Source organism: Diadema antillarum, unplaced genomic scaffold (genome assembly GCF_040938485.1).
Source record: "Diadema antillarum isolate AM-2024a unplaced genomic scaffold, OU_Dant_1.0 seq00001045_RagTag, whole genome shotgun sequence".
NCBI classification, from domain to species: domain Eukaryota; kingdom Metazoa; phylum Echinodermata; class Echinoidea; order Diadematoida; family Diadematidae; genus Diadema; species Diadema antillarum.
Window position 1 is genome coordinate 312,415 of NW_027271876.1, and position 14,405 is coordinate 326,819.

General features: G+C 38.3%; 1 protein-coding gene across 1 annotated transcript; it reads right to left on the reverse strand.

Annotated features, from left to right (window-relative positions):
- Positions 1-3,364: 3,364 nt before the first annotated feature.
- Positions 3,365-13,077, reverse strand: LOC139743074 (peroxisomal membrane protein PMP34-like). Its single transcript, XM_071653582.1, has 9 exons — positions 12,962-13,077; positions 9,825-9,885; positions 9,004-9,070; positions 7,955-8,109; positions 7,056-7,181; positions 6,399-6,547; positions 5,680-5,778; positions 5,135-5,208; positions 3,365-3,677 (listed from the first exon to the last, which is right to left on the reverse strand). The coding sequence occupies exons 1-9, from the start codon at positions 13,031-13,033 to the stop codon at positions 3,533-3,535; spliced, it is 948 nt and encodes a 315-aa protein (XP_071509683.1). The 5' UTR covers positions 13,034-13,077; the 3' UTR covers positions 3,365-3,532.
- Positions 13,078-14,405: the final 1,328 nt, after the last annotated feature.

Below are 14,405 nucleotides of genomic sequence, written 5' to 3' on the forward strand. Positions count from 1 at the left end.
GTGTGTTTATGCATGATCATGCAAGCCATATAAGTGTGAAATACATGTATAACCTTTTTTTTTCTTTTTTTGGCAGATATGAATTCGCCAGATGCTAAGCTTTTAATCAATGCATAACTGTCCTAAGTTCACTGCAGAGAAAATATGTTTCAAAAAAAGTTAGAAAACTGAAAAGTTATACACTGTAATGGCAAAGTCAGCTTTACATACATTTCCCCATTTATGATCTCTGACATAAAACGGGTACTGCGGTGATGCACCAATTATTCTCTTATAGGAGTCTTGTGATTTGCTAAAATTTCTCGAACAATTTTGTAACCTGGAACACATTTCACTACTTTTGATGACACTACCGAGCAACAACAAATGCCAACAACATTTTCAGTCGGTCAGGAAGAGTAAAAAAAACAAAGCACACAATGACCCAAGGCTCAATGAGGTATGAGGACCTTGGTGTATGAGCAGGTTTGTGAAATATCAATGATTGAAGCTGCTGTTGCTCAGAATGTTGGAGGATTGCTGTTACTGGTGTTGCAATTTCTATCTTGTAACTACAGTATATGATGCAATATTTGGTACCCTGGGGTACCAAATGATAATTCGCCATTTTGTTGAATTAATAATTTTTTTTTTTCAGCGCTGTACCCTGGCTTACCAAAAAATGTGTCAAAATATTTTTTAGTATTATTATGCACAAAAATGTTTTCTTATTTGTGATTACGCAACAATTAATGCATGCAACTGATAATCATTTTCTGCTCTGTTATAATCTTATCTGTTTGATATTATTGTACATATTATTGTTAGTACTGATTTTAAATTATGTTGAATTTGAATGAGATTCCAATTATTCAATTTGAACCTTTTTCTTTCGCATTTCATCTCTTATTATCGACCATTCGCGCACGCGTAGAAGATTATAAAGATGGCAGCCCCCATGATCAAATTTTGAAGAAATACAGTTGATTTTGGGGTGAATTTTCTGGGCTTTCGGTGATTATTTTTTTTTCTGAAAACAAAAGTTACGGTAGATGATGTTTACAAAACGGTGTGGTGCTAGAAATTACTTCGAAAAACACCTATGGTGCTAGTTCATTGCGACGATTTTGCCGTATCCGAATTCGGAATCGGCGTGTCTGAATTCGGATACGCATTATAAATAATGGGCATGAGATGGCACTATACAACGCGGTACCCCGGGTTACAACGGTACCCCGGTGTACAGCGTGCCGAATCATATCCACTGTAGTACTAGCCTTTTGTCAAGGCCCTCTCGCTGTATGGTGAATTGAGCCCAGCTGAGTGGGGTTGCGCGAGGGCCTTTTGAGATCTGCTTCGCATCCTTTTGTTAGCCCTTTGAATTACCGACTTTTGCTCCCCGATTTCGGGAGCAAAAGTCGACCAATCAGCCTGTCTGTCTGCTTGAACCCCATCTGAATACAGTGAATGCACGCCACAGACCTCCACAGATGGTCAGTGGATGCATGCGAACAGGCATGACAACACCTGGGCCAAGGCTGAGGATGTGGGGAGCGCACCATTCCATTGGTCAACCAGAACCCAATAATACAAATATTCAGTAGGGTTCACGTGTAATGAATAATAATGTGTGAAGCAGATCTCAAAAGGCCCTCGCGCTGTCGCGCTCAGCTGGGCTCGCTTCGCTCGCCCATTACAGCGAGAGGGCCATGACAAAAGGCTACTGTACAACTTACTTAGTATAATATACTGTAAACGTGGAAATTTTCGCGGTACATTAATTTTCGCGGATTTCGCGCTACGTTCGGCTAGCGCGAATTCAAAGACGCGCGAATATATCTTCACAATTTTCTATGCAGATTTTGAACGGGATGAATTGTGTGCGCTTCATCGATGATACTGCTACGTAGTACAATGTACAGGCATGTTTACGCTACTAGTACTGTGCGAAGAGACGATAGATTGCTGTGTGCACCGCACGCACCGATGCTACATTCCCCCGTGACTACGGTACTACAGTCACAGCTGTACTACGTATTTGAGTGCTTGTACTCGCAGTCGAGCCGCTCGCTACGTCGCTTGTCGTACGCTGGCATAGCAAGCTATGTAGCAGAGGCTTTGGATGAAAGCAGTGAATGTGTACTACAGTAAAGTAACCTGCTGCGGAGCGCGAATTTAAGAACCCGCGAATACGTTTTCGAGCCGCTCAGCGCGAAAAATTAATCGCGCGAAAATATTGACGTTTACAGTAGTGGGTATGGCATGTTCAACCCCTAAGTCTCTACTTTGGGCTACAAAGAATGATGACTTGGTGAAAGGGTATCTTATGACATGTGGGGAGGAAAGTCATGGGCTTTGAGGAGACTTCAAGGGTGGAAAACAAAGTGTATGCATAGAAAGAGATCTCTGGATGATGATGAGACTTGTGAAGACAACAGCCATGACAATGAAGATGATCAGATGATACAATACTTAAATAAACATTCAATCTTATGAAAGGAAAGCTATGAATTCAATGGAACTACCCTGCATGATGTACATACAATTGATGCTGATGTGGGAGGTGGTTGCTGTTAAAACACTAGTCTGTTTTAATATAAAACATAATATGCTCCGTTCTAGTCGAGCTCATTACAGCAAAATATGAAGAGTTTGATTGTAAAACAGATTAAGCATCATTTTTAGATAATTTTAAAGTAAGTTCATCATCAGATAGAGTTCCTGTTAGACTGCTCCAGTGAACTCTCACTTGTTATAATGCAAGGAATATGCTTGAAGTTATGATCAAAAATATTTCATATCTTCTTGTTATTTTCTTTGTTTTTTTTAACAGCATCGATTACAAATATCTAAAATCAACATTCAACAAAAATTGAGTTTTGAGATCAAACTCTTCATATGTACAATGGAATATTCAATTCCAAATACAACCTTAGTTCATACAGAAGTCATCCCACAATACACACACACATACACATATTACATAAACACAGAATCATCACAGTTTTTTTGTTTCCTTTAAATGTCTCATTAAGATTACAGAAACTCAAAAGCAGAAAAGAGCAGGAATAAGTAAATGATTCCATGATCTACATGATACAAATATCTGACCATCAATTAAACTCCAATTCAAATTCTGTCATTTGGAACAAGTCAAAATAAAAACACTTCTGCTATAAACCTTACAACAGAGGCAAAAAGAATGATGCATGTGAAAGACTTTAAGAATCTAAATTCTGAAGTGCAACTACTTAGGCACCGGATTAGATATAATATAAATACAAAGATATGTTTAAAATGTATATTCAGTGGAATATATCAAATACACAATAAAAAATGTATAAGTACATGTAATATAAAATCTACAACATTTGTGCCTAAAAATATGTTTTGTATGTAAATGCAATTCTAAAGGTCATTCTATTCATCTCCACAGCATTGAGACATGGTATTGAAGACTCACACACATGAATATTATGAAAACCCCACAAGACATCTGCCAGGCAGCTCCACGAGAGGGAATGCGGAAGAGTCCATTTCATCACGGGTTGGATCATCTCGCTGCGCTGCTGGCTCTCATAACAAAAAAGATAAACCTTGAAATCTTCTCATAGCACAGAAACATGAGAGCAGCCGTCAACACAGTCTGTAGTAGCTTGGCCTCGAGACCTTTGTACAGTCCAAGCTTGCCTTGAGTCCTGCCAATCAAGTCACAGTGATACAAAATGTGACCTTACATCACAAAACTAACAAAATGTTGCCAGACATAGATTATCAGTTTGGGCAGATTCTGAAAAAGCTGATTCTAAGCTTCAAAATGTTGTATAACTCAACACAAATGGGCCTTCCTAACCTATCTAAATAACAAAAAAAGTACACAGTCTGGAAAATTGTTTACTGAGAAAAGAGGCTCTGTGGTTTGAAGTCTGTTAAAGTGCTTATTTTCATCAAGCTGTGCGCTTTGCAATGAATGGACAAACCCCCCCCCCCCCCCCCCCAGAATGAATAATGCCTCCAGCAATACTTTGTGGCAAAGGCATAAAAACTCTATGGCAACCACAATGGAGGATTATCAGATTAAGCTGAAATTCTGCACATTCCATTATAACACAGTCTATTCATGACTAATGCTACAATAAGTGTAACTTTCAAAGCAGTAGCAGCATCCTTTTAATAGTCATCAGAGTTGAAAGTGATGAGTGTGTAAACAGTTTTTAAGAAATGAAAATGGACTTCTAAATCATACCAAATTACACTGTTCTACAAATAAGTGTTCTAGAATAATGCAAAAAACAAAAACAAATCAGTTTCACATTTGTTTTATAAAATTTAGAATTATGTAGAAGAAGAATGGCTCTTTTAGAAAATATACAAAACTCTTAGATTGACTGGGTTGACCAATTTCACCTTTTTGGCACCTCGCATTGAATTATGTTAGACTTTTTGTTTGCTTTGTGATGCATGGTCAAAAATGTGAAACTCATCTAAATTTTAATCTCTGGTCACTAGAATAAGGCAGTCTCAATGGTTGGATAGTTTTGTTCATTTTTCAAGCATGGTTGAATTAATGTCTCCTGCACAGACCTACCCAATACCTGCACTACTGGCAGTATATTATCAGTTAAATTCACACTCTTTCAAAAAAAAAATATATGCCATAAGTTAAATTGTGAGTACAAGTCTTGCTATCTTGAACTTGACACTTCAAAAATGCAAAGACCTCACTTCATATCAATATCTGCAGATTCTGATCTGCACGAAGAGTCAAATTGATCACACTTCATTGATCACACTTGAAAGGTTGCTTGAAAGCGCACTTACCGGGTAAGTATTTTGTGATGTTTAATTCAGTTTAGTTTTTAAAAATGAATACTGCTAAATTTTACATATTACATTATGAATTACATTATTAACATTATATCAAAGGAGGATCCTCCACAGCAAATACTATCCCCACAACTGACATCACAGTCAGGAAGGCAATGTAATATTCTGTAATGACTTACTGGCACTGAAATAGCCATAACTCTCAAAGCACTTCTTCCTCTCTGTTTTTCTTGTATTTCTGATACTGTCATTACTTTACCATCTACGTAAATTCTGACATACGTAAACCCAACAATTGTTTGGGTTCACCATATTAGACAGTACTTACTTCACGACATGTTGTAAAACAGCAGCAATGTTCTGTAGAATGTTTCCTTTGGAAAGGTGTTTTTCTTTGCCATACTATGGAGCAGAATTAGAAAGAGAATATTGTCAAAATTTCTTCTCCAACTAGATGGGGAAAAAGTCACTCATGTGGAAACTGTGGCATATAATGACATAAAGAAAATGCAAATTTTTCATTCACTCTATTAAAGATTGACAAATCTTATGATAATATGTCGCATGGACTTCAGATATCTGTTTACATTTCTTGATGACTATCTTTTCTCTCTGTTAGCTTAACCAATATTGTGCGCATCCAAAACGCAACACTTTTTCTAACAGAAAAAAGGAAATGTGCACCTTTCATGAATTTGCTTCACCGAAGGCTACTGAAGCTTACAAAACATAAGACACATTACTCTATAATGATTGCACAAAAATACATTTGTATGCTTTACCCCTTAGCAGTTTATGGTTCACTATCATCTCTAATTAAAGGCAGTGAAGCAGGTACAATTAGTTTTCTTTGTATGAAGGCTGAAATCTTACCCTGAGCTTGGACTGAACAACCTGCAGGGGATATGTTCCTATGGTAGCTACAGTCTTAGCCAGAGCTCCTATCAAAAAGAACTGGAGGGATGAAGGTTGCTGTACAGAAAGGGAAAAATATTCCACATCAACTTGGAATGCTTGAATAATGTAGAGTGAAACATACTTCAATTGCCCTAAATTCCTACAGGAATCCCCTAGGCTATAGCTCTAAAACAAATGAAGCTGGAAGTATGTGCACAGATATGAAAGAGACGAAGCATACATTTGCTACAACTCAAAATAACTTGTATACAAATTGTAAGAGCACAGTAAAAACTTGATTATGTGGAGAATCTGTAAACTCACATATTCTACTTTATTTCCTATCAATAAAATGCATGAGAAATCTTAAATACATTTCACCAAAGTAAAAAAATAAATCAGTTATGAAATCATGAAATGGTAACATTTTGACAGTGCGGAGATCCAAGAGGTGGACAAAAAGAAAAAAAAATTAGAAATATTATCCCACATCATGTACATGTAGGAGCTAGCTCACTAAGATGAGCTAAATGACTTATCAAATTCTTCAGTTTCGTTGTTGCAGCTACTGCTAGGAACTTGAGAATATCTGTTTGAATGTCAAAGCATTGCCAGGCATAAATTCTCACTCAAAGTACATTGACCTCTAACACAGAGTGCATTGACCTCTTACAGAAAGTACATTGACCTCTTACCTTCCTGTTGAAGACTTTACTGTAGTATCTCTTCAGAGCCTCATAGACAGCAAAGTGGATGGCAGGGTTAATGACCAGTATGAGAGAGGATGCAGTCCCACTCCACAGTGATGCTAAACCCTCCTGGTCTATGATCTTCTGGAAAGCATCTAGGGGAAAACAGTTTACATCCTTTTTAACCCACTGAGGACAGGCTGATTTTGCTACAACACCCATTTCCCTTAGACACTTGCCCAAGTATATTCGCGACTCGTCCTCAACATGTTAATTATATTTTGACCAAGCTGGATTTCAGCTGGATTTAACAAAGTGAAATCCATCATTCTGCCGCTAACACTGACTGGTTCAGTGCAATATGGTGTCAAGCCAAACAAAAGTGTCCAGAGTTGTAACTTAGGTTTCTATGCATGTTTCTGGCACACAACATTGATAAAACCTCATATAGCATCCTTCAAAACAAACATGATCCCGTGAACTTTGAAGGTATTTTCACTCACAAATGAGACAATTGTTCCAAAAATTATTTTGTATCGTGACTGCAATTCTCATAAATGTGCACGAATCTTCCCTGACATGGTTTGTAATCTTCAATTGTCAACAGATCAATAATATTCCCACCATCCGTGGGTGGTGGGAATACTTGTTACATGTACTTACCCACAATGCCTTTGTACTTTGGATGTTTGGACTCTCGGTAGTAGTCAGTCTTGAACTGAACTCCCTGCATCTTGAGCCGTGTGTTAACAACCCACATTGGGGTGGTAATCAGCACATTGGCAACACCTACAAACAAGCCATGATGCACAATCTAGTTTCAGGATCGCATTTCATTAGCATTAAGTCAATACTCATTAATCTAGAGAAATCTAGTAGAAATATTGTATTTAAAGAACCATATTCCTATGCAGGGTTCCCCTAGGGAACAGAATCATCTTGGGTTTTCTTTTCTTTTTCTTTTTTGCAAGTTGTTGTTGTTTTAATGGTTAATATGGAGGAAGGGGACTACTTTGAAAAAAATCTGTATTATTGGAAGCATGAAACTCTTCACCAGCCACTTAATTAGGTCAGAGAGTATCATAATTTTTCGCCCCATTTGAACAGAATAAATTTCAGGTCATAAACAATTTCATGTCATTATGGCTTTGGATGTACTTCTCTGGGGCCCGTTTCATAAAACTTGTTATCAGTGACAACTGCCACATTTCTATGACAAATTTGCTCTCAGCCAATCAGATGCAAGGATTTCAGTAGCTTGTCACATCTATGACAACTTGTCACAGATGACAAATTTCAAACGGGCCCCTGATCATGTATTTACCTCAATCTCTTATGTAAAGACAAGTTGATGTTTGACACACTCATTTGCAATTACAGAAGCTCTGTATACCGTATGCATAAATACCAGAAATATGCAGCTCTTTACACTCTGTGATAAGTGTACAATACATGATAGTAGACTACAGTGTAAGCAAACATAGATAGGATTATTGGAATCTTCCTGAAGTTTCCCATTAATAAAGCTGACATGAGTGATGTGACTTGATGTGAGTGGTCACCTGATGCGATGCCTATGAGAAGATCTCTGACAGCTTTCTTAGACCTGAGGAAGTCTCCTGCGGACACCTTCAGTCCGTTGAATGTGTAGAAGTAGACAAAGTTTGAACACCATAGACTGGAGATGACCGGATACCATCCTCGGTATAATGACTGGCTGAAGAAGGACAAGAGAGGGAGCTCCTCTTAGTAGGGCCTATACATTCAATGCCGACATTCTGTGAAATTAGTTCTCGGACAGAGACTAACTATGTGGAAATAAAATAATAACTATTATCAACGATGTTGAATGAATTGTTATCATCAAGTATGCATGGGGGTTACAATGATATATAGGCCCTACAAATAAATGAGTCAATAGAATTCATGGATACCTGATGCATACTACAACTGTAAATCATCAATTGCCTGGCTCTTTTGTATGTTTGCTTGTTACAGTTTCCTGTACCTTTGTTGTGATATAATAGCATTCATTGGACTTCAAAGTTGTTGCTCAAGAAAAATGAATGTAAAATTGTTCTTCATTCAGATTCAGCACAGTGAGAAATGAATGATGCATTAGAACGTTTGTATGAAATTACATCAGTATTAAATACACCTGTCAAGGTCAAAAGGTTATTCTAACATTGTCTTACATAACATCACATTAACACTCCAAGACAGCTTCAGTGGTCATCTGATAATGACCTTTAAACCTGATTAAAAATCTTCTAATTTCGTAGCAGAATGCAAGTATCAGTGAGATTCTATAAAGAGATTTTTCTAATGTGACTCAAAGGAACACATGATTCTAGATGTTGTAAGAAGCATTTTACATAATGTTAAAATACATTTTATCTACATATTCTTTGAATGACTTCTTCTTGTTGTGATTTATTGAAATATCATTACAGGACACTACTGCTGCAGGATTAGTCTTTATCCCAGTCCTGTTATTAGAACTATGACTTGCCTACATGCATTTGTAGTGTAACATAGTGACATCCCTAAGAAATATTTTGGTGTTTGCTGCTATGGAACCATATCTTGTGAAAAGCTACCAGGTACTTACAATCCTTCCTCTTGTGCAATCTCGGCTAAAACATACGGTGTGTGCTTTGCTTGCCGATTTTCATCAACTGCATCAAAAGGGAGGTACAGAATGAAAAATACTGACACATTAATTTCAATAAGTCGTTACTATCTTCTTCTTTTAGTTTTAGTGCATTCTTGTTACATAATACTATTACTACTAAATTGCTGTCAGTTTCGATGATAGTCACATAGCATCAGAACCATCAGACATCTACAGAAGAATAGATTTGCATTACACACTTCAGATATCACTTTGGAAGCTGGCATGAATTCTTCTATTCAAAAACTTGACACGCTTCATTTCATATGAAGCAGGAAAAGCAAACTCAACATCATGCATCAACTCAAGAGGATGTAGAAATGTAAATCGCTATTAAAAATTGGGGCAACAAAATCTTACATGTATCTCAATAATGTCAATTGCTCAGGAGAGAGAAAAAAACATGGAAGGTAAAGCACTATAAAAAAAAAATGAGAAGGTTTTGTCACCCCGGCAACAAAACAATGATTCTTGCAACACTACAGCATCAGCATACAATACTTGTACAATTTTTCACTCAATACAGTCTGAGTGATAAATCATACTTTTATACCCTCAACAGGGCAGACTCTCTCATGGAAAAAAAAGAAAGAATTGACAGTGAAATGATAGAAAGAGGGAAAGCATAATGAGCATAGTGACACAAATACAAATAATTTGGCAAATAACTTATGATTTTAGACGAAATACTTGTTTTCTTTTCTTAAAAGACCACTGTAAACGTGTATTATTTTTGTACTTCTACCTTTCAAACTTACTTTGTAACCTGGATCTTGCTGTCTCCAGAGGATAGAACACAGACATAGCGATGGCACTTCCCTGAAGTGGGGGAAAAAGTTTGCTCCATTAAGTTTTCTTCTATCTTTCAATGCAATCAAGTTCACACTGTCAAAATTCATGTCTTATTAACATTTATTATTGATAACTCACCCAGACAATATGAGTTAAGAAATTGCTGTGCTAGAAAATGCTCTGAACAGATTGAGGATGCTAATACTCTTGTTTTGCAGAAAAAGAAGAAATACATAAACAAGAGATACACAGCCCAGTCACTGTAAAAATGACAGTAAGTAAGAGAGTAAACATACAATGTATGACAGAAAGAATGCAATAAGATTTTCTGCAAAAGATATTGCTGGGCAAGAACTTTGTTTCTGCTTTTAGACAGATGAACCATTAATAAACATGTATCACAATTGTTTTTTTCTAAAAATTTCCTACCACCTCCAGACAACCTTGGACATTCACTTGTGCATTTTTTTTTCTTCCTTCAACGACTCTAGTCTGACTCTGATGAGGTTAATGATCATGTTGCCGTGGCCATGACTTTGAACAAAGGAAATAAATCAGGCCTTCTTCATTTGAATGTCCGAGGTGCAATTGTTGTTGGCAAACCAGTCTGGTATCAAGCATCGCCATCAGCGGTAGACCCTACAGTATGAGTTATTTCCTGTACAGATTAAAATGTCAAGATAATTGCCCTGCTCCTGTGCACATCCTATAGAGGAAACACACTGCATGAAATCAATCAGTTATGGGTATGTAAGCCCCTGAACTCATTTCAACAACAGGTAGCTCACGGAGAGGTCTGATGTAAACTGACGTGAAAGGAAGATTCAGGTGAAACTATCGATTCATTCAACTTAATGCGTTACTGTAAACCTAACTTGGAGTCATCAGGAGCAAATCAACCCGCTGGTAAGGTCTTTGTATATTTATCAACAGTGTTGACATTAAGCTTGCTCTGCATTATTTAGTGTTTGATACCTCATTACTGTTCATATAAATCACTAAAAAGTTTAAGCTTCAATTTTTTCTGGATTTACATTTAGAAAGTACATCTGATTCTACAGAAAGTGGTAAGACTAAAAGCAATGGCATCACTCAAATTTTCTGATGTGAAATTCCAAATAAAAATAAAAGGAAACAAAGTCCCTCTAGGATAATCATCCATCAGACACCTAATATCAGGATTTCTTTCTCTTACCCTACAACCTTCTCTTATACTTAACGGTACCTTATTCATCCCTCCCTCCTTTTCTCACAACTTGTCAACATGGTATTTTAATATTCAAAGTCCTTTCCTGACCCGCATCGCTATGTCACAGTTCACAGTTGTTTGGACTAATAATTTGTCAGTTCTTCTCTCCCAGCACAGGTGTATTAAACGACTAATAGGGGCCATGTTCTCATGTTTACACTTTTGATTTTCATTCTTTCTCTCCTACATACAGCCCTTTCTGACAGGCACCCTTCCTAAGATAGTAAGATCGGTACCCCCTTGAACTGCCTAATAATAATATTTCATGATTTTTATTTCATGCATGGTCAGGTCATGGTTGGCATTCTCAGAGCTACCAAGTCTCACGCATTCTGCATGAGACTCAAGCATTTAGGGGCCATCTCACGATCTCACGCACGGCACCCATTTTTCTCACGCATCGGGTGAAGTCTGCAACTTGGGCCTATAATAATGAGCATAGCTCAAAAAATTGAAAGTGATAGTTGCAAGTAAAGGTATATTTCTCTTATGTCTTTCAAAATTTATAAGTAAAAAATAGAGTAAAATATCCCGTTTGCGGCAGTTTAAGCATTGTTAAGGGTTTTTCCAACTTGTAAACAAATCAGGCAAATTATTTTCAACCATTTCATATATCATAGACAAGATTATTCATTAACGCAATTGTTTTCATAAAAGAAATTTACCATTGACCAACGCAGTTTTCATGATTTACCACGGCAACACCCGGCACAATTTTCGCCGATAGGGGCGATATGCGACATAGTATTTCTGCTTGCGGCACGATGTACAATCCCTATGCAATATGCGCGTGCTCCGCGATCTCTAGCTGAACGCCTTCACATGTCTCGCGAACATTGCGTGAGCGCCAATTCCCATTGCGAAAGCACATGAAAATAGCGGGCGCACGCGCACATCATGCATTGGCCGCAAACAAGATCGCAATTCTGGCGGTGTTATTGATGTCTTTCTCGTGTTTTTCTGAATTTTTTCGATGGTAACATCCACTTTCCGAACAAAAATGACGGCCCACATCGGCTTGCGAAAGTTCTATCTTATGTGAGGATATGTTTTCAAAATCCATGGGCATCGGGAAAACGACAAAAAAAATCAAGTTTCTTGGACCATTATTTCTTAAATTGTTATGTTAAGCAGTAGCGAAAATTTTATTTTGGATGCGATATGTTGTTATTTTTAGGTGAGAAAATTTCACTTTCGTCAGAGATCATGCCCATTTTATCGGTTGGTTTTTGTTGATTGCTACTAATGCTAGTGACAGTGTGTTAGTATATGTGTAATGTGCATGTAACAGTGCAATGCTGCGTTTAGCGGTATATCACCGTGTATGTTGTACCTGCCGCGAACGGCTACACGGCCGCTTACTGCCGCAGTTACTCTAGTCACTTAAGTATGCACAGAGCTACAAATTGAAAAAGCTCCTTACCGTGGGAGGCCACAGGGAGGAAAAACCCCTCCCACACCCTCGCTCGCGCGCACATTCTTTCGCATGCCGAGATATGAAAATCTCACTCATAAAGTTTTTTTTTGAACTTGTTACTTGGCATCCCTGCATTCTCCATTTTCATTATCTCGACTTTGTTTTCTTTCTCTTTCTCTCTCGCTCTCTTACTAGTCTTCATTTCATAAACTTAGCTTTGAATTTTTCATCTTCATCACTTGTCTCTAGCACTAGGAGTTTTATCTCCTTCATTTTCCAACCTTCCCCTTCACCCCCCCCCCCCCCCCAACCTTGTTGAATTCTGGTTCATCTTTCTCCTACTAACAGCTAAATTTACCTACCGTGTGTGGTAGGAGCTACAGGAGTTTAGTCGTGGGAACCAGGAAAGTTTCAGTATTGACAGTCAGTATACTTACGGCAGCACCAGACACAGCGTGCACCAAGGACTGGTAGGACAGGACTTGTGACAAACTACTCGACTCAGCCATTCTTGTAAGTGAAGGATACCTGATTGTATCTTATGTTGATTGTGGAATCAATGGAGAGTGCCACAGCATGCAGCCAGCTCAGCTAGCTAGGACTATGTAACGTATACCCGTATAGCGCGTACATAGATCTGTGCACATACACATGAGTCTATGCAGTAAACAGTGTTGCCCACGCAGCTAGCTTGGCTAGCCAGCGCGCGATGCGAGCGAGTCCATGCCGCCTGTAGTATCGAGCCGCAAAGCGAACAAACAAAAACAAGAGTTGGGGGGTCATGTGACCACGTCCCAACCAGTCACATGACCTTCAATCCGTGCACGCCAGGTACCCCAACCACACAGAATTCAATGAATTAGAGTTCTGTGACCCCAACCAGCACCGCCGCTGATCTCTTATCACTATCAGTAAGGTAACCCGATTCGGAGAGGGAGGGAAAGGACAAGACTTCATTGATTGGAACATTCCCTTCGACTCTTCATTCTGACGGGTAGTTTTGGCAGTACATAAAGTTAGAATGTGCTGTTGAGCTGCAGAGGTAGCCTGTGCCATGGCCCGGGGAAGAAAGAGGTGACTTAGTTTTAGTTTTAATTATGACACACCACTCAGCTTTTTTCGTCAAACTCCACGGCTAAGGCAAATCTCAAAGCAAGTTGCAATACCCGATTGCATACCGGGATAGAGAAGATCTGAGAGTGAGAGAGAGAGTGAGACTCAGTGAGAGGAGGATTCGCGATTCCTGCTTGCTTCTGCATGTTGACCTTCTGCCTGAGTCATAACAATAACAATATCTAACATTGTTATTGTTATGACTCAGGACATGGACAGAAGGTCATCTTGTCAGGAAGGCTTGTGCATTGCCATTGTGTTCATTCTCAGCCTTGTTGTGAGTGACTCCCGTGAGTGCATGTATTATGATAGTAATACTTAGTAGGCCTAGGCCGATAGAGGTCTAAAATAGTGAATGCACGAGGTGAAAGAGAGGGGCACTCAATTCAATGTAGAGGCGAAACGAAACCGAGTTGAATAGTGCACCTTATCTTTCACTGAGTGCGAAATCTTGTTCCATTGCAAGAGTGAAGATCTTTCACTACCGGGTATTTGTTGTTGTTGACAACACCTCAAACATAAACATCAAGTGGATATATTTAGATCTAGTCTAGTCCACGCAGATTCTTGACTTTATTACACAGAAATGGCAACCACGCCATTTTTCTGTGAAAGATGAAAGAGTAGCCACACACCTCCTTGTACGTATATGCATATGCGCAAAGCTGAATGGTTGAAGTTGTTTTATACAAAAATTATTGAAAAAAGTATGCGCTTGTAAGTGCGCTTGTAATTGTTGAGTATGTGTGGCAAATGTTTGTTTTAATA

Excerpts from the sequence above, each read along its gene's own strand:
- LOC139743074 (XM_071653582.1), bottom strand. The coding sequence starts at position 13,033 with ATGGCTGAGTCGAGTAGTTTGTCACAAGTCCTGTCCTACCAGTCCTTG. Across the intron at positions 8,110-9,003 it reads ATTGCACAAGAGGAAGGATT|CCAGTCATTATACCGAGGAT; the intron begins GTAAGTACCTGG and ends GTCCTTCTTCAG. Across the intron at positions 3,678-5,134 it reads GTTTTACAACATGTCGTGAA|GACTCAAGGCAAGCTTGGAC; the intron begins GTAAGTACTGTC and ends CTTGATTGGCAG.